The 20,436-nt window shown below is 38.4% G+C and overlaps 1 protein-coding gene across 4 annotated transcripts in view; it reads right to left on the minus strand.

Annotated features, from left to right (window-relative positions):
* Positions 1–1,251: 1,251 nt before the first annotated feature.
* Positions 1,252–20,436, minus strand: part of SCLT1 (sodium channel and clathrin linker 1) — a 31,472-nt gene continuing 12,287 nt past the window's right edge. For 2 of the 4 annotated variants that reach the window (XM_077176761.1, XM_077176760.1), the window contains 11 exons: positions 19,747–19,837; positions 19,491–19,582; positions 18,709–18,886; positions 17,553–17,651; positions 16,827–16,898; positions 16,068–16,142; positions 15,457–15,602; positions 14,978–15,170; positions 13,439–13,635; positions 5,280–5,358; positions 3,139–4,200 (listed from right to left, as the gene is read on the minus strand). In XM_077176761.1, the coding sequence (XP_077032876.1) occupies positions 4,033–4,200; positions 5,280–5,358; positions 13,439–13,635; positions 14,978–15,170; positions 15,457–15,602; positions 16,068–16,142; positions 16,827–16,898; positions 17,553–17,651; positions 18,709–18,886; positions 19,491–19,582; positions 19,747–19,837 (1,390 nt within the window). In that variant the 3' untranslated portion in view covers positions 3,139–4,032. Of the gene's footprint in view, positions 2,275–3,138; positions 4,201–5,279; positions 5,359–13,438; positions 13,636–14,977; positions 15,171–15,456; positions 15,603–16,067; positions 16,143–16,826; positions 16,899–17,552; positions 17,652–18,708; positions 18,887–19,490; positions 19,583–19,746; positions 19,838–20,436 lie in introns of those variants that run through there. The other 2 variants (XM_077176762.1, XM_054632732.2) reach the window with 2 other exon arrangements.

Consider the following 20,436-nt stretch of genomic DNA (forward strand, 5'->3'; position numbering starts at 1 on the left):
ATGTTCCTTACCTCAAAACATTTACATTTGTAGACAGAGGATGTCCTTGCACAGTCCATGATCTCTGTACTTGTTCCACTGGAAAAGGAACCTGAGCTTTGAACCTGTGGATCTTTGGGATAATCAGGCTGAAAGTTCCTTCCCACTCTGAACTGGCTGGGGTCATGCATTACTGAGGGAACATTTTCTTGCACAGCAGGACTTCCAGATGAGGATTCCTCTAAACTCCAGATGCAGAAATACAGAATGGATGTGGTGCCGAGCAAGAAAAGGCTGTGAAAGGACACCCTGAGCAATTCATCTTGAAAAAACCAGATCTCCCAATTTGGGAGCAACATGGGAGCAGCCTCCTCTAGCCACCTCAGGGAAATAAAGGAGTTGGTGGGTCTATGATGAGCTTTATGTCACCACATTCCTCTTTGTGACCAGGACAGAAACCTTTTCTTTTCCTTTGTCATCTGCTGGAATTGCTCTGCTGCCCCTTGCTTTGTGTCATCCCTGCAGTTCCTGTTCTGGCAAACAGCCACCAGGCAGGAGCTGCACCCCAAGGTGAAATGAATATTCCCATAATTAACAGAGAAGCCTGCAGGTGCCCTTCTGGGCCCCCAGGAACAACTACCCAAATCCTGAGAAGTGCCTGCCCCTTCCAGCCAGGTTTCACCTCACAGCCAGAGCCTGCCTTTGTGGAGTGAAGGGGATTAATGGCTCACACAAAATCTTCCAGGTGGCCTGTCATCATCTCAGCTGTGCATTATGCAAATGGAAACAAGGTGCCTGCTACTTGCCTGCCTCTGTGTCACTCTGCTGATTGATGAAAACCTCACCCAGACAGACACTTGGAGCTTCTGAAAAATGTATCCGTGTTGTTTTGGAGAATCTTCCACATCTTTTAACCAAAATTGAGATTTAGAGATTGCAGTGGATACAGGCATCTATCAAGAAGAAAAAGCAACCACTCTAGGAACTAGTGGCATTCCCTGCAGCAAGCAGGAATTGTTTCTGAGGGCGGATCCATCTTGCAGGCTCTACCTGAACAGCCAGGATTTCAGGAGGCAGCACAGAGTCTTGTTTCTACAGGGGGGATCAGCTCAACTCTGTCCTCTGAAATGCAAATATGGTGAAGGTCCACTGCCATGGACACAAATCAGACATGTCCATCAAGTACTACCCAGCAGCTGAATGAGAGGTTAGAAACCACAACTGCACTCTTCACATTTAAGTGGAAGGACAAGCAATTATGTCAGTTAAGGCCAAGATGTGAGCACTTCAAAAATCAGTCAAACACCTATTAAATGTCTGTAATATATGCTAAAAGAGAAAATGGACTTTGGCTGTAATTGTACAGTGATAGCTATGACCTGTCTGAACTATCAAAAAAAACCCATATACAAGAGGATTCCCACATCTTGGCATCTGTGCAACTGAAACCCACTATTTCAAAGGGCAGAAGGGCTGGATAACTTCACCCTGGTGCAAATCGAAGTAAGAGAATGGACTTTCCCAGATATGTCCAAACCAAGGGAGCAGACCAACAGAAAAGCAAGGAATTGTAAAATAATTATGAAATTAATAGTACATTAAGAAGAAAAAGCACAACTGAAGGAAGATGACAGAGCTTAGGAATGAGCTGAGTAGCCACAGCAGCATTTTCATTATCACCTGCACCTTAGGGCCATCAAACCAAACCAAACTGAATTCTTTACACTGGAAGGCAACAGAGGCATCATGCAGCTCAAACACTGACCAAGAAAAGAGCAACTCTGGCACTCATGCTGTAATAAGACTAATTATAATTCACAAAGGATCTTCAAATTGTTCCCAAGTTACCTGCACTATACAGAACAATTAAAAAGATACTGACTGCACATGAGCAAGGCCAAGATGAATTTCAACAGAAGGGTTACCTACTCCCTGTACACTATCTCATCACAGCTGGAGCTACTGGATTTTAGACCAAAAAACCCTCCATGTGCCACATTTTTTCATTTGCTACATTAAAGGACTCGAATGACAACATTTTTCAGACTTCTTCCAATCTTTATTGTGCATACAGAGACAGGACCTTCATCCACTCCTTTTTTTACCAGAATTTTAAGTTTTAAAAGCCTTGCTGTGCTTTTGACTGTAGTGCTCCAATGTGAAGTTTCTCCAGCAACCCTCCTAACTCCCAACTTGAGTGGGAGTTGATAAAGGAATGATAAAAACACGTGTTTAAATATTTTCCAGATCCTTCAGGGAAGCAGCTTTTTTATTCTGTGTAGTTAGCAGGCTGAGCTGTAATGAAACAGAAGCAGCTGATAGCTTCATAATAATTCTCTGTAGGATCAAAGTAACAGTAGCACTTCCCTACTCATTGTGTCATGAAGGAGGGGGAACAAGCACAGGCAGTGTGAATTTGGGATGAACAGCAGAATTTACAATGTACTCTGTAGATGACTACTGCTTTTGTCTTATTTCAGATCCCAGAGAATGCAAGATGAGAGGTAGCAGGAATTCACTTTAAGAGACACCGACAGGATAGGTGTTTCAAATTTGTGCAAACATTATCTTGTATGTTTTATGTTTCTTACTGAATCACTATTACTTCAGAATAAGCTAAGATTGACAGTCATTGAACTGACCACCATAAAGGGGTAATCTCTAGGCTCCCTACTAGTCCAGCTCTAGTCTATGTCTGATACAATTTTACAGTGAAGGTGGATAATGTAGTGAGAACACACAATCCACAAAGCAGCCCTCAGCCTACAGGTTGGGAACAGAGAGAATCACTACTCTGATGGAATTCACATATGAACATTCAGCTAAATACCCAGATTCAGAAGAGGGGACATTCTTGCAGCACTACTGGAGACCTTTAACAGGCACAGTGCCAGTGTGTGTTTTTTTGGGGTGGAGAGAAAAAGGAAGGGGCTTGGCACAGCAGTTCTGAAGTCACTAGAGAGCAGCCAGGCCCCTGCAGTAACCTCTCCCACGAGGGCAGGGCAGTTCTGAAACTCTGGCAACAGCATTTGGGCTGCACAACATCAAATCTCTTTGTTATCCTTCAGAGAAAGCCTGGTGAGGAACAGCTAATTACCAGTGTTTCCAGGAACCATAAGACCTCTGTGGGCACCAAGGCCAGGAGATTGTTCCCTTCAAATGTGACATAAAAATGTGACATAAGGACTTTTGGGGTTTTATGGGAAGACAGCATCTTAGAGGCATTACAGCTAAACAGACCCACAAAACAAACAGGAGTTAAAAAAAATAAATTCCTCTTTCAGAGCAAATCTTCAGCAGCTGAATAGACCTTGTCATGACAGAGAGCATTTAGAGCCAGGAACCACAGCTTATGTTATGACAGCTTGGCAGCTATGCCCATTTATTCACTGCTGTTGGGAAAAAAAATGCCATTTGTCCTAACTGAGCAATTTAGGTCAGCCAAACATCTCTCCTCTCTGCAGCTCACATGGGGTCACCCACATTAACAAGCTGTAATTTGCAAATGGTTTTCCTAAATCACTGAAAAAAAAAAAAAAGGCAGGAGGCAGAAAGACCATCTTTACTTAATAGGAGGCCAACTTGAGTAATGAACTTCCCTGGCAAAAAAATGAACTCAGTGTATAAACCCCCGTGGGATTTGCTTCAAGTTGTACAGCTGAAACACTATGGAAAAACTGAATACCAAGAGGAATACACTCTCTCTCCTTTACCTCTCCAATGGCCTGGAAAGAAACAAGCATTTCCTACTCTGTCTGCACCATTTTTACCACTGCAGGAGCTGCTGCAGCTGTTGCACACAGCCAAGGGTAACTGCAGTGGGTGCACTCCAGCAAACCGGAGCTACAGTTATTTAAGGGGTTTTTTTGTCTTTGCTAACTTGCCATGTACACCTACATTCACACATTTTTAACCTTGCAGGTTTCATTCATATCAAATTCCACAAACAAACCTAAGCTGTCAAATGAAAATCCTGTCAGAAAGTGACATGTCAAAAATCCAAACTCGTTAAAATCATGTTGGTAATAATGCTGATCAGTGATCACCTCTGCCTCAGGAATGATGCACAGTGAGTACTTTTGCACATTCCATGTGCTTGGATGAGACTTTTTGTGAGCTGGGTACCTGCTGGGATGCTGTGGCTGCTCTCTGTTCTGCCTGGCTCAGCCGCCTCTGAAGCCTGTCGATGTATTCCCGATACTCCGTCATCAGCGTCTCATCCTGGGGAAACACAATCTCTCATCACACTGCCAAGTTCTTTTTCACTGAACCCACTCATTCAGTGGATAAAGTAGCAAAAAAAAGCTTAGCACAAGAGGAATGCCAGAAGTGGAACTGTTTTCCCCTTACAATAAAAGCCTGAGGACAAACTGCTGACACCTTATAGAGAATTTTCTGCTCAAATGTGACATCATCTGACTTTTCCAATCAATCAAACTGCAGGGGAAGTTTTACTCATTTCACCACCTTGAAGCAAGATGGATTAAGGCTAACATTTTAATTCAGGCTATTTAATCCATGCAACCATACAATGTAAATGGTTTAGCTATTTAGCTCAGAAGAAAGAGGAATACAGTAGATAATACAAATGGGATGATAAATCTGCTACAGATCTCCTCTCTTCCCTTCAAAGGGTCTGTAAAAAGCCTTTTTTAACCAGCCTTTACTCACTTTCTCCTATCATTTCTGTCCTCTAAATAACACAGCACTACAAAAAAAAAAAAAAAACAAGACAGAAGGACTTATCCTTCTGGATAGAAGTGGATGTTATCCCAGATTTATAAGGCTGACAGGAAAGCCCTTTCCTAAAGTGCCCATTAATTATTGAACAATGCACATTCCAAAACAACCCTGCCCTTCATCTTTAATGGATAATGCTTTTAGCTATATTCATATATGGACACAGAATTTAAATTCTGCATACACACAGCATGTGGAGAACTTGGTATCTGAATGTGCCACATTATCCATAATCCCAGTGTGCCTGGGATTCACAGGCAGAACTTAAGTTCAGGAACATTTCCTGAAATTTGTCCAGAATTGCTAGATTAGTCACTTAGAAAGACAGAAAGATGATTTCCCCTTTCACTTCTGTAATTTGAGAGTAAAGTTCATTTGTCTTTCTGCCATTGGAACACGTCAGTCAGCAAGAAAACAGTGAGGCTTCCCAACTGTTACTATCCCTGTCAAAAATCCTTAATTTTCTCTAAGCCATCAACATAACTCACCTAAATAGGTTTCTGCTAAGATCTTAAGTGTATGCACACTGAAAGTAGCTGTCACATCAGTCATTATCTTACCTCAGTTACCTTCTCATTTGCTATTTCCAGCTGGGAAATGAGCTCCTGGCTACGGAGTTTTTGTTGACGCAGCTCACTTCTGGGAATCACAAGAAAAGATGCTGATTGGCAAACAGTAGTGCTTCAGTTATTGGAATGTCATTTCATAGATAGTTCCCTGAATTGTGGAGGCTTATGGTGGGTTTTAATTGCAGGGTTACTCTTAAACCACCCATTTCAAAAGCACCACACAGCATTTCGTCATGCTGTGCATTCAGAAGTGTAATGGCAGAAGAACAAGATGTATTTGTTGGAATCAGCAAGACTTTGTCAAGAGCACTTGACATTTTACAGGGTCTTTTTCCCTGTTTATTGAATCTTATTTTAGAGGCATGCTATCTAGTATGTAATAAATATAAGCTGCACTTTGCACAGTAAGTTCAATATTGAGATTAACATTCTAATTAGTGTTCCATAACCAGCCCTCAATGTAGGCATTTTTAAAGGTGCTTTGAAGTACCTAAAAATAAATCATTCTATACTTGTGAGACAGACAACAATGTGACACTTGGTGAGGAAAAGGAAAATACCACCTACTTCAAAGCAGTCTTTTTACTTTTATACTGAATGAGTTTTAGTGATCTTCAATTTACACAGTATTGAAGACAAAAAACATCTGGGTTATGACAGACAATCTCTGAGCTAGTGCCTAAAGGAAACAGTTATTGCCTTCTATGAGCACAAGAAGAAGGATGACTAAAGACACAACTCCAGTAATTTTGGCCAGAGAAAGATGCAAACCTAAGTGAGCTGCTCTAACCTCTGACCAGTCTCTACCACCTCACCTTGAATGCTCTACCTGTTGCTGAAACTGCATGGGAAGCTAAAGCCTTTATTCTTTTTGAGGGAATGGAGGTAAGGCAGCAGATACTTTAACCTCAGATTTTTACCCTAAAGTCTGCTATTTTAATGATGACACTTAGTTCTCAACAATGATTTGCTTTTATAAACTTTTAAACTTAGTACTTTGTGACAGTTTGATCGGTGGCACTTGAAATACAAGGTTGCAATACATGTGTAACATCAGGTCACCACTACATCTGGTGAGGAGTTTCCACTCGCCTGTTCTCAACACACCTTCTCAATCTCTTTCACCAGTCCCAGTAAATATCACAAAAACTTCAACAACTTTGAACTTGCATAGAAATGAAAGTACATAGGCAGATATTTCAAGGTTGTTAAACAGTTAAAACCACATATATATATAGGTTATACCTGTTATCACATGTGAACACTTTTATATAAAGAAAGAATTAAGATTGCAGGATCAAGGTAGTATGTTAGTATGTAACACTATTTTTGTAATTTGTCTTCTGTAATTAGTACCAAGCATCAAATGAGGCATTTTCAATAGAGGAGACCAATTTTTAGATGCCCTAAAAATTGTGAGTTACTGAAAGGAGCCCTTCTCCTGTGCTTGTGCTGAGGTGTGGAATTAGCATGCTTAGCAGCACAGACCATAAACAGAGTTTACAGGCTCACACACAGCTGTGATCAAGAAATTATTTTTATAATGAGATCACACTGAACACATATTTAAAAGGAAACAGTTTAACCTTGTAAGCATTGGGAAATGTGATGGCTATTGAGCCAGACAGTTGATTCATTCTGAGTGTTAGCCCTCCCCCAAACACAACTTATGAGACCTCAATATTAGAACTGAGCAATAACCCCAACTGCTGGGTAATTACACCAGCCCCCACTGCACATTGTCTTTGCTAAGTGAGTGGGAAACAAAAGGTGAGCTTCCAGCATTTCAGCAGACGGGTGATAAATCCACCAGCTGCAGCAAGTACTTTCTGCAAAGCTCTCATGACAAATATAGCATGTGCCAGCTGTTTTTTTGGTTGAATTATACTATAATATGCTTCAGTTACTCTTAGTAATTATGAATTTTGTATACTGCCAGTACCTGCAGCTGTCTCTCATCCTGGTAATATTTTTTTTCCTTTAATGAACATCTTAAAATAAGCAGCTATGGCTGCCAAACATTGCACAAGTGCAGCCAAGAATAATGTTTCAGAAAAACAGGCAACTTCCTCATCTCAAGATGCCATGCAATTACTCCATGTACTAAGGAGAAAGCATTCATGGCCAACACTTCATATATTGCCACCAGTAAAGGTCATTCCTCAGAGGCAGACTATTTTCAATCACAGAAAAGACAAAAACAGAGAACTCCAAACCCCACACATGCCTACTGATGAGTCAGGGACTCCAGCTATGACAAAGAAATGTGTCAGAGGCAAAAACTGGAACAAAGACACCCAAAATAGCTGCAGTCAGATGGCTTAAGCTAAGCAAAGTCTTTAAATATAAAAACAATATGGCAAGGATTCCCTTTTCTTAAGTACTGACAATTATCATGCAAGTGACTATTAAGGAAATTAAGCCATTCTGTATAGTTACTCAAATTAATGGGTTTAATGCTACAACTGTTTTTTATTCCTCCCCCCTCAAAGGTTATATCTTGCACAATACTGGCAGATGAACAGGATTATTAATTTGTTTGTTCACACTGTATATTGTTACTGCATTTTATTACTTCTGTAATTAGAGTTCAGATTTTAAAGCTCCTCAAACACAATGTTTCATGGAAGCAAACCTACCCCCTTTATAGTTTAAGCCAATTTTTATAAATTGTTTCATGCACTGTTTTGTAGAAGAACAGACCTGTGTACACCTATTTCTACCCCTATTCAAGCTAAACTGAGCAATCATCCATGTGTCTGACAGGCCAAAGCAATATCCATGGCAAAGTCGAGAGAACTGTCATTTTCCTGTCAGGTTTTCAAGTTAGAGGATTGACCTTTCTCCCTGTCTGCAGTTGTCCAGATCTAGTCCACCTGAAGGGCATTCTGGGGTGATTCAGTCATTTGATTCAATAGAAAACTTTGTTTATCCATGTGAATCTTATAATTGCTCCAACCAGAATCATGTTCAACAAAAATAAGCTCTTGGTGTTGGCCACTGGTGCAGAGTCTGGCAAGGGTTTATCTGCTTACCTGCAAAATTCTCAATTTACCCCAACTTTTCATTCTCAGGGGAAGGACATAAAAAGCTACCAAAAATACTCATACTGCAAAAAATATATGCCAATGAGATGGCAGATCTGATTAACCATCTTTTGTATTTGTGCATTTATCTACAGACCTGTAAAGGTGGGCTTTACAGAACAAATCAATCATCTGCCCTTATTTTTAAAACTTGCGTAGTCTGTCACTTCATTTTTTTTGAGCAGATGCTGGCAGACTGAATTACCCTGGTTTTGCCTGAATTCTGCTGTCAGAACTGTCTCTTTCAACCCTTCCCACTCTACCCTCTGTTCTGCTGTTACTGAAGTTTATTTCCTTCCAATGTACAAATTTCCTAAACATCCCTTTGGTATTGCTGATTCCACTTCCTATGGGCTGTCATTTATTCTTCTCAGCTGAAGTCTGAAGAGCTACAGAGCTTTACAGGGATGCTGTAGAGTAACAAGAGCAGTCTCATCCAGATGTGGCCAGATGTGGCCAGAGGAACCATTCTTCTGGATTATAGTGCTTCAGTCAAAGCAAGAGCCTTTAAAAACTTGTGTGTGCTTTCATTACTTCTTTCAAAAGTAAATTATTTCAAATGAAGACAAGAAAAGTAAAAAGCACTTGGTGTTGATTTTTTTTACCATGGCTGTCAAAGGCAGATCGCCTTAAATTTTTGGGACATTCAAACTGAGAGCCTAAAGCTTTACAATTGGAAGCTCTGTAGCCTGTAGATCAGCAACAACAGCAATATGGATTGCTTCTAGTTCTTATCAAATTTTACACCCATTTGTGGAGAAGTGACACTGGAGATCAAAATGGCTTTTTCAACACTAAGTCTGATTTGGTTATTTAGATTACTTGGACAAAATTCCACATATAGAGGAGGAGGGGGAAAGAATAAATTAGTAATTCAAGAATCAGTTAAACTCATGAACATAAAATACTTAAATTATTCACCAAGACTTAAAAGCTCTTTTCATGTTATGAAAGAAGTTTGACAGCTTTATAAAATTTCTATACTTCTGTTTTCCAATTAAACCCCTATAAAGAATATGAAAGATGACCTTTTTTTTTTTTACAACTTTTTACAATGATCACTCACTTTATACTCATTAACTACTATTTTATAATTGCAAGCATTTGCTGTCTAAGTTGACTTCAGTACATAGCATTAGAACTCAAAGTACATTTACCATGGATGCAATCAGGGGTCAGAGCAGTTTGGTTTCTGACTCTGCCAGAGTAGACACTGTGGGAATAAAGGGAATAAACTTGGCAGTGAGTTGCTGGCCATGCTGCCAAGAGCAAGGTTTGTCTCTGGAATAATGACCTGTGGCACAAGGAGCACTGACCTCCTTAGATACCTTCAGGGTTGACTGGGCCAATGAAAGTGAAGCACAAGTGGCTCCTTGCCCTTCTGCAAGGTGAAGATGAGGGCTGTTACCCAGAAATTCTCCTTAAGATGCATGCAGCCTGTTAAGATGCTCAGAGGGAAGAAAGCTTTTCTCATAAATGAAGACTGTAATACATTTGTATGAAGAAAATGTAAATGTAATCTAGTCTACAAGTATTCAGTGCACTGCCTCCAGTTTCAGCCCTGGTTCTGAATTCCAAGTTCAGTTTTATCAGCACCAGTTACATGTTTAACCTGAATGAGACCCAAAGGTCCAGAAAAGCACAGAATAATTTTCAATGAAGCTTGGAAGTATCAATTTACTTATCAACACTTCTATCTACAGGTTTTTCACTGATCTACTAGATTCTTAGGTTTTTTACATTATATGCTCTACCATTACAGTTTGCAAAATTTACTTCTACTTCTTAATTTTTTTTCAGATTAAAACCCCCTTAACATTCACTGGTGCTGCTTCATTCCTTAGAATTATTTAAAATTATTTCATGCTTCCTTTGTGCATATGGATTACACCTCAGCAACAAAACCCTGCAGCCTTAGAACATGACAAATGTGCAGCACAGAATGTGGAAAAGTTAGCAGCTGCTGCTGGTCACTTTAATAAAGAAGCCAGAATGCTTCAGACACCTTCACATGGGAAATGAAAGCAATGAGGACAGAACTGGAAAAGCACCCTGACTTTCAGGCAAAGGAATAGGAAACACCTACACTAACAAATGGGACACTGAGTCAGTGTTTATGGGAGCTGCACTAACAGCAGCCTCCTGGTGCAATGCAATCCAAAATGCTTCCCCCACACACATGGACAGGACTTGGTTAGGAAGTTTTTAACTTCCCACAAAACCACTCAGCTATAAAACACATTAGCATGCTGCAAGAATAATGATTCTTGTTAAAAACTGTATTTTTGTTAAAAAATTGAATTCTGCTACATGTCACTAACACATCCTCTGCATTTGCTCACGTATTTACATGGATCCTCTGTTCCCTTGGACCCCACCACGAGGCTTGGTGAGAACATTTCCTGCATTAGCCTCAAGAGACCTTTCAAACACAGCATTTAATTAACAATAGATTAATTAATCCATTACCAGTATCAGTCTTATTTTGTGTTCTTAATGAAATTTCCCTGATAAATGCATTGACTGCAAAATTATTCTGCTTTTTAAATAATCAGCAACTTGATTTTAGTTCCCAACACAGTAAGAAGCTACTTGCTGTTCTGTACCTGCAGTCAAAATGTTATTGTGATAGATGAAAAGAAATATAATTATACATTTATAGTTGAAGCAAGGACTTTTGTGCTGAGTAACTACTACAATGTAAATTCTGGAGCTGATTTTCATACCAACTGCATTCTGCACTACATTGCTGAGTGTCTGGCAATGCATATAGGGTGAAAAAATAAGCTGGCTTTAAAATTTCCAGGTAATACTGATAAGGGTCAGTCAGACTACTTGTCACCATGATATCAGAGCATCAGTGCACAGATTTAACCCCCAATTCCTGATGTCAGTCTAAATGACAGCCTTCCTGTTTCTGCTGCCAGCTTCCTCGCCAGGTAGAGCAAATGCCTGATAAAGACTTCTATTTCTAGCTTACCCAGTATGAAAAGGCATAACACACAAAACCATATCATAAAGTAACTGACTTAGCTTTTAGACTTGCACCAAAATACCTACTGAAGTCACATAAATAGGGACATTTTCAAGATTTATTACCCACTTTTCATCCAGGTTCACAAAGCAGACTTCGTTGTATTTTCTATGTCAGCATTTTGCTGCAGATAAATAAGGTCTAAATCTTTTGGTCTGCTGTAACAACATTTTAACACTGAACACTAAAGCTTTTAGAGGGAAAACAGCTATATCCCAGATAACTTTAATTATTTTGGAAGTCTGCAATTTTCTCCTTTTAAGTGGAACTTGCTGAACCACATCCAGGATCTAGATGCTCAGCTGTGAATTTTTGTATTTTGATTCACAGAAAATAAGCTACAAGTTTAAGAGCAGAAATTTACCTTAGCATGAAAGATTGCAAAATAATTTTCTTCTCCAGTTACTGCATTTACAAAAGAAGCTAAAAAAGTATCAGTAAGAGCCAGCTAATTACATACAGTGAAGTTACACCACTAAAACTGTCAGTGAATCAGCTCCCAGTGTCTCACAAACAGGCTCAATACTCTTGTCTTCTGAAAGAGGCTTTTCCCTTTCCTAAAGAACTGTTTAAGAATAACCTTTGCAACATGCAGGATGTTTTAGGGGAAAATAAAGCCAGCCTGTACTTGAACAGATAAGGTAAAAAGCCCCCTGTAAATGTTTGCTAAGGGAAGGAAAAGATGAGCATGTATTTCACTGCAAAAGGTGGATATCCAGGTTAAACAGTAGTGGCAAAGTAGATTTTCCTGGCTTGTGTTTAGAGCTGGGTTCTAATTCCACTCACACCACTGGAATTCTGGCAGCCAAGCTATGCTTCAGAAACTGTAACTACAGAAATTGTGTGGGATACTGGAAATATGATTGAAGCTGAGAACATGTAAAGCATTACATTAATAATAAAACATGAAAAAACCCCAAGACTACCCCAAAGGAAGGGAAAGGAAGAATTCACAGGTTCCCAATTTTAATAAGGAAAAGCTTTGCTTCCATGTTAACATGATAGCAAAGCAACTTCTAAAATCACACTCAGCAAAGAACCACAAGTGCATCACTCCAAGTGATTAAAGGGCTGCTTCCAATTTATCAAGTTAACAGAGCTACATAACCTGAATTTTTGTTCTCAAACCCACTGAAAGGTAATGCAATGTTATATTCTTTCCTAACCACTTTAATTTTAGAGAAATTAGACTTATGAAGGCTTCCTATTTTAGCAGTTATTATGGACCAGTGGGTCAACCTCCTCCAATTTTTAACCAGTTTTGAAGAAGAGGAGATCTTGAGGACATAAACTTCTCTGCAGTTCTATAAAAATACCAGGCTAATTAAATCTCTAATTAATAGCCTGCTTGAGCTAACCGACAGATTTCCTGAGCAGAGAAATGAAATGAAGCATAGGGGACACTTGCAAAACTGAAAATATTCTTGTATTCTACACTGCAAAATACAAGCATCAGCTTAGAAATGTGGATGAATTAAGAGAAAAGTTATGCAAATTATATTATGTATAAGTTATACAAATGCACAAAGCTGATACCATATTTTTTTCCTTAGGAGAATCACACAACCCATTTTTATCTTCATTTATAACAGCAACTGCTCAGAAGAGCACATTAGATGTACGTTCCAAGAGGTTTTTGTCCAGTTTATTTTACAAGTCTGGAGATTCACTCCACAACTGATGTTATGGCTTTTCTGAAGAGGTACAGAAGATCTCATAATCCAAAGCTAAAACTGTCTAAATTGAATGTGCTGTATCTTGAAAGAGAAAAATGAAAAGTAATATATTCCATTTGCTTTTTGTCGTTAGAAAACCTTACACATTATCAACAAGATAATGAAACAATGGAAGTTTTACTTCAGTGCTAACTTCAGAGAGCATCACAGGTTCTGTTTAGATCCCTCTTTGTTTTGCTGCAAGCACACCTTTGAGTCTGGATCCTTTGCTCTTTATGGTTTTTCACAAGTTTTTCACCTACTGCCATCCCCCAAACAGTATCTGAAGCAGAAGGAGAACAAAACTGCACTTACTTCAGCTTACTGATCCTGGCTTCTGCAGTTTCAGTGAGGTTTTTTGTTTCTTCTTTCCACCTGTTTGTTGCCTTCTGCTGAGCTACCAAGAGACGTCTGAGCTCAGTGGTGGACTTGTGGCTGGTGTCCTCCATCTCCCTGAGCCGAGCTTCATACCCATGTTCTTTCACTGCGTGCTCATGCTCCATTGTGCTTATCTAAACAAAACCCCACAAATCCAGCACTATCAAATCTTTCACTCTTTACCTTTTTTTTTAAAATATTTGTTTTACAATGCCTGAGTTAAATTTATAAACATTTGTTGAAACTGTGTAAGATACAATAATTAAACTTCTAATTATATACTCAGAGATACGTGTTCCCAAAGCCAATTTAAGCAAATAGGACAACTGACAATAAAGGATAATGAGCTGTGTATGCTTATTTTTCTAAGTAATCTTTATTCTTCTCCCTTGTGTTTCCTCCACAGAAACAAGTTGGTTCTTTTTCAAGTTGCTAAATGTGTTAGGAGTTTCATAACTGCATCTGCAACCCTTTGTACATCAGAGGGAAATGAAATCAAGCAGTGAATCTTATCTGTGACTGTAATGGAAGCCTGCCTGATTAAAACTGAGACAGACAAAGATTTAGGATATGCTTTCTGTGCTTCATATCCACCACCTCTCTGTCCTTTGTTTAAGCCAAGGGTTCTGGGCTTGTACAAGAGTCCCTGTTCAATTTCACAGCTTGCTTTATCTTGCAGTGCAAAGTGGAAGCCAGATTCGAGCTGGTCCCCACTCCCACCTTGCAAAACTGCTTACTGAGGTTGTTTTCATTGCTCCAGATCCTCAGATCCCTTTCTCTGGTATCTTTACACTGCAGAGGGGAAAGGACCAGCTTCCAGAAAGCACATCAAGGATGAAAGCAGTTCCTCCCTCCAGGAGCCACAGGCACCCTGAATCAGTTGAGGTTACTACTGATTCCTTATCCCACCTGCAGCCTGCTCAGCATTTAATGGAGAATATTCAAAAAGAACAAAGCAGCTTGCAGTTAACACTCTTTTTTTTTTGCAGCTAAGCATAGAGAACAAGTTCCTCTGCCCAGAAAATAAGAAACAGTGCTTGACAGCCACACTGTTAAATTATTTATTAGTTACACATTGCCCTGTCAACATGGTGGACACACAAGCAGAGGAACACTGTGGGCAAAAAGTCAGACAGACAAAGATTTCTGACACATTAGAGACAATAAATAAACAAAGATTGGGAATGGCATTATTTAATCTATTCATTGCTCATTTAAAGCAAAGAACATTTGGGGTCTTCTGATCAAGGAGAATTTAATACACATTAAAATACAATTTAATTAGCAGAGATTGAGTTCCCCCATGGATTCTGAGGACACATAATGTGACAATAAAACTACTTTTAAGCAGCAACCAGGAAGCATCACTGAAACTCTCGATCTTAGTTTAAACATTTTATGTTTTTTTCTTAGAACTGCTGCCTTACTAAGCAAATATCAGCCTCACATTTCAAAGAAAAAAACAAAAAAACATACCTTTATTTTAGCTTTTTTTTGAGCCTCCATTGCCAGTTTTCTCAAACCCTCCATTTCATTTTGCAATTGTTCATTCTCCTGCTGAAGTTTCAGTCTTTGTTCACTGACAAAGGAACTCTTTTCTCTTTCTGAATCCAGAGTGCTTTGCAATTTACAGATAACTTCCTGGCAACGGGATTTCTCTTCCTCAGAGCTAAAAGAGAAGGAAAGTCGGGCTGCAACTGAAGAACTGAACAACTCCTGAAGCAGAGAATGAAAGAAACAGACTGGGAGCTATCCACAAATCAGCAAAGAACTTTGTCATGATGATGGAATTGATAAAATCAATCTTAGTTACACAATTATGGTATCTTAATACTAGGTCTGCTACTGCATGAAAAGATTTGACAAAGCCCTAACAACACACACTGAAAAGTTTAAACAGTCCAAGTAATTTCCGCTGCCTTCTCACATCTGTAAGCACCTGTACCATCACTTACTTCATTTCCAGCTGTTTCAGTTTATTTTGTGTCACCTGCAGACTCCGCTGCAGGTCATCCTTGGCAGCTTCTGCAAATAAATACTTCTGATGCAGCTGCTCCAGCTTCCTGCTGTCAGATTCATGCTCTCTGTGCTCCCTGTAAATCTAAAGAGTCAACTTGCATGTCAGTTTACTCCTCATTGCATCCTATTTTCCCATGATTTAAAATTAAACTGTATTTCTAACATTGTTGCTGCCACTTGAAAAAGAGGAAAGTTTCCAATGATCTGATCAGACATTTATTTTGTTTTCTGTCTATTGATCTTAACTGGAATATGTACCAGCATTCTTTTGGTTATGCTAAATACCTCTCTTTCACTTTTTACACTTTTCAAGGAACTTTTTCTTTCAGTTTGGTGTTGCAGCTTTAAAAGACCCTCTGGATTAAAAAAAAAAAAAGAATGCAAACAACCTTAAAGTAAATATATGAAAATTTACAATTAAGAAAATCTACTCAAAAATAAAATAAGAAATTAAGGGAGAAATACATGAAAAATGGAAAAAAAAATCTATGTATTTTTCCTTCTGTAAAGAGATCTTAAATGTGATGTAAAAATACAACTGCCTTACCTTTTCAAGTTCTTCTTCCACTGCTCTCTTTTCTCTAATGGCTCGTTCAATTTGACTTTGTTTTTCTGCACATTCCTTTTCATAAAAGTAATTTTTAAATAAGATTTAATAAATCAAAATAAAAACTCAAGAAGTGCTGAAGCCAAACATCACCCAATGTAAATGCAGTTCTTGCTGCTGCCATGGATGCATTTGATTTTGTTTACCTGCTCATTATTTTCTCTATAGAATCACTCAACACACAGAACAAGACACATCAAGTGAGACCTTTAAAAAATAAATTTAATGCATAAATAGGTGCATAAGCACTGAATTCTTCTGGTCAACCTGCATAATTTATTACAAGTTCCTGGTTCATTCAGAAATAGGATGTCTGTGATCCTAGACTCTCTTAGGATATTTTCTCAGCTTTCATATCAGCTTTCCTTTGTGCACACACAACTACAGACGAGCATGGGGGGCTGAGTTTAGTGTATCTCTGAAAGAAACAGGGATACTTAGGAAGTGCCATCACATGGGAAATATTTTCTAGAGCACAGAGATGTCAGTGTCAAAATGCCAGTGAATTCATCTCTGGAGACATGCAGGATGGAATGTGCTGTACAGCAACAGAGGACTATCCTACACAATTACTCATTAATCACACACTGATTGACCTAAAATACTAAATTCTAGTGGAAACATTTGATCAGCAAAAGTCTTAGTTAAAGTCTTAGAATGTTTTGCTACTGAAAATATTTTTATCACTCAACTCCATACCATCTGAAGAGCTGAAACTTCTTCTGTCAGCCGAGAAACCTGCATGTTACATTGCTTCTTTGCAGTGTCTACCTGTGATCAAAACAAAACTCCCAAATTAGTCCCATTAACTTCTTTTCCATCTTGCTTTTTGATATATATATATATATATATCAAAAAGCAAGATGGAAATATATATATATATATATATATATATATATATTATGTATATATATATTATGTGCATATATGTATATACTACATAATATATATATGTATATATAAATATATATATATATACACACACATCATATATATATATTATGTAGTATATAGGTGGTGCATGAATATAAAGCATGGAAATAGCTGGGACTGCATTAACTGACAGCTCTTATGACATAAATGTTAGAAGGATGATTATTATCAATCCACACTACTTGAACTGAGGGTGTTTAGGGGACAAAAAAAATCACAAATGAAGACACCACAAGTGCCATTCACATCTTCCCAGTGCAGCCTTCTCCATGCCAGTGTCTGCAGAGACACCAACCCTTCTGCTTCTTGTTGAGAACACGTGTCTAGACAATAAATGCTGAAGAGGATGGTGTTATCAGCATGCTGCCTTGCCACTTATATTATCCAAACTCTTGTGAGAAAACTGCTTGTGATGACCATGCACCAGCAGTTGCTTTTCACTCTGAGGAAAACCAAAAAAATCTTGCCATCTTTCTGAACATCATAACTTACTTCCTTTCTAATTCTTGCAGCAGTATTTTCTGCAAGTTGAGACATTTCATCCTGCAGTTTTTTGATCTCTTCCTCCTTTTGTTTCTCCCCAAAGAGTGCCTAAAAGAAAAATAACAAAATGAAATATCACTGATATTTCAGTGTGATACTAAGAGCACCAAGAGAAAAACACACATTGCTCAAAAAACACCTTCTTTTCCCTTTTACTTTTTACACTGAAACTCAGTAACACTGACAACACGTGGCATTAAATGCATATTCTTGGGAATCAGAACCACACAAAGAGTTAGAGTCCGAAGATGCCTTTTTCTATTGGGACTTGGAGATTTTGGCTGAGCATGGAATTATACAGAAGAAAGCACAGGAACCCAGAGCAAAATTTCCACCTCAGTCTCCTGCAGAGCAAGGAGAAAACAATTTGAAACACAAACTGTTAACAGATATATATATTAATGTACATGATTTTTATTCTGTTCATTAACTGAACATGATTTTTTTTCTTATGTTCAGTGAATTTTCTTCCCAGTTTGAAAAATTCAGGATGTTTAAGCCAGAGGAGTAAATTAGGAATTGACTACTTTGTTTTGGCTCCTTGAGCCTTGTTTTCATATCAGTATTTTTGGCATAAATGTTTTTCTATGATAGTTCAATCATACATTGTATACAAAAGTTTCTTTTAAGGCCCTCCACAGGTTTCTCTGTTGATGACTCTGCACTTTCCTTGCTTCCTATGTCTTGTCTTTAACAGTTATAAATTCATAACAGAACCTTCCTTTTTTTTCCTGACACCAGTATTTGGTAAGAAACTCTGAACTCTTGCCAAAAACTTGAGAAGATTCATGTTTAGGTACAGTGTTATCACTTAGATGACCCTTTGACGTTTATATTAATATAAAATATAAGTATATATTTATTTATATATAGTTATTATATATATATATATATATATATATATATATATATTTATATTTATATATATTTTATATATAAATATATTATATTTATACATATTTATATATAACTCTGAATGATGAGTGGTCACATCCCAGTTTGCTCTCTGTGCATGACTAATTTTAGCACAACAGACACAAAAGAAGCTGGCTTGTGTATCCTAAATATCCTAATTTCTAGGAAACACCTCCATCCAATGACTTACCTGACTCTTTTGCAGGTTAGCTTCTTCCAAGAGCTGTATGCAATCTTGGACTTTGGCAACAGCATCATATGTCTCACTTTCTAGACTGGCAGACTTGGCCTGAAGCTCTCTGATCTGTTCCTCCAGGGCTACTTTTTCTGTTCTCAGCTGCTCAGCATCTTGAACAGCCACACACAATCTACAAGACAGCAGAAATTTGACAATGTGATGGTCAATCAGGACACTGACCCATTCAAACTGAGCTATTAGTAAGTATCTATTCATAAATTGCCCAAAATGCATTGTTTTCTGCTTGTTTTTGGACAGAGTGTTTTGAGTTTGATGATCAATCAAGTCCTAGAAAGAAACAGAATTACAGGAGTTAACTCAGCTATCTAATCTCAGAAGATCCTTTGAAGAATCCCAGTGATATCCTGGGATAGATCACTGAAAATGTTCTATATTAAACCAGAACAGAACAGCCCCAGAAGAAATAAAAGTTTTTCTCTGTGGAGGAAACTGAATAATTGGATGTGGGCAATGAAGTTGCAGCTACAGTTTTAGACAAAGAAAGTCACTGGTAATTTCACAACAGCTCAGGAATTCTCATTGTTTAATTATGATTGTCAGCATTGGCAGGCATGAGAAAGGACAAGAGAGCCTCAGAGGGATCATCAGAAACATCTTTGTTACTTCCTAACATGTTTGCCACAAAACATGCAAGGGCAGACAACCCCTCTATTTTTGTAGGGTGTAAGTTTTTGCCTGTGTCCTGTTAGCAACACACAGTGAGCTCTCTTTACCTTATTTCCAACTGTTTTATGTTGGACTGCATTTGCTGCAAGCGTTTGTCAGATGCTGTTTCTCTCTCCTGGGCAGACATCCTGTCTTCTTCCTGGAAAGAATGAAAGTATTATCCAGACCTGATCTGAGCTGAACAAAGTAAAGATATAGTCACATAAAACAAGCTAGATAACAACTTGCAGTTCATTTAATGTCAGCATTCAGAAAATGACTGCCCACTCAGTTGCAACAGAAATGATTCCTTTCTCAGAATACCTTTCTCTCCAATTGGCTCTGAAGCTTCTCTTTTAATGCCACCATTTCTTCAAGCTTAGCATTTGCTGCCTGCCCATCTATTTTGGCTTGTCTGTATAGAAAAAGAAAAACAGTTATAAGAGAGGGTGAAAAAATGGCTCAATTAAAACTTTGTCACAATAGCTGTGAAGAGCAGAAAAATTCCACAATACTGTTCTCACAGGGCAGAAGAGGTTTCCCCCTTCTTCTCCCTGTGTGGCACAGAGAGAGAGGAATACCAAATTCCAAAAGTCCTGCAGAAATTACCACACAGATTATAAGGAAGGTGTATGCATTGATTAAAGGACTAGGAAATCAAAAACTTCAAGTGATTCAATAACTTAGGGATAATCAGTCACAGATACGTAACAGAGAAGTCTTTTGCAGAATTACATTTCACTTTAAATCAACAGGATCAGGAATTAAAACAATCATTGTACACTTTTGAAGAATTCAGCTGATGTGCTCTGTAATCTGAAGGAGAAGAGGGGAAAAAATCCCCAGGAATAGTTAGTGAATCATGTTAATGACTAGTGGCTTTTCATCCTCAGTAGAAAAGTCTGTTGAAAAAAGCAACCCTCAATTGCTCTGACTTGGGAACAGAAAGACACAGAGAGCCTTCACCTGGGCTGTAACCCAATTATTCAGGCTGCATATTAGGCTAAATTTAAA

The sequence above is a fragment of the Agelaius phoeniceus genome, chromosome 4 (assembly GCF_051311805.1).
Source record: "Agelaius phoeniceus isolate bAgePho1 chromosome 4, bAgePho1.hap1, whole genome shotgun sequence".
Taxonomy (NCBI): Eukaryota; Metazoa; Chordata; class Aves; order Passeriformes; family Icteridae; genus Agelaius; species Agelaius phoeniceus.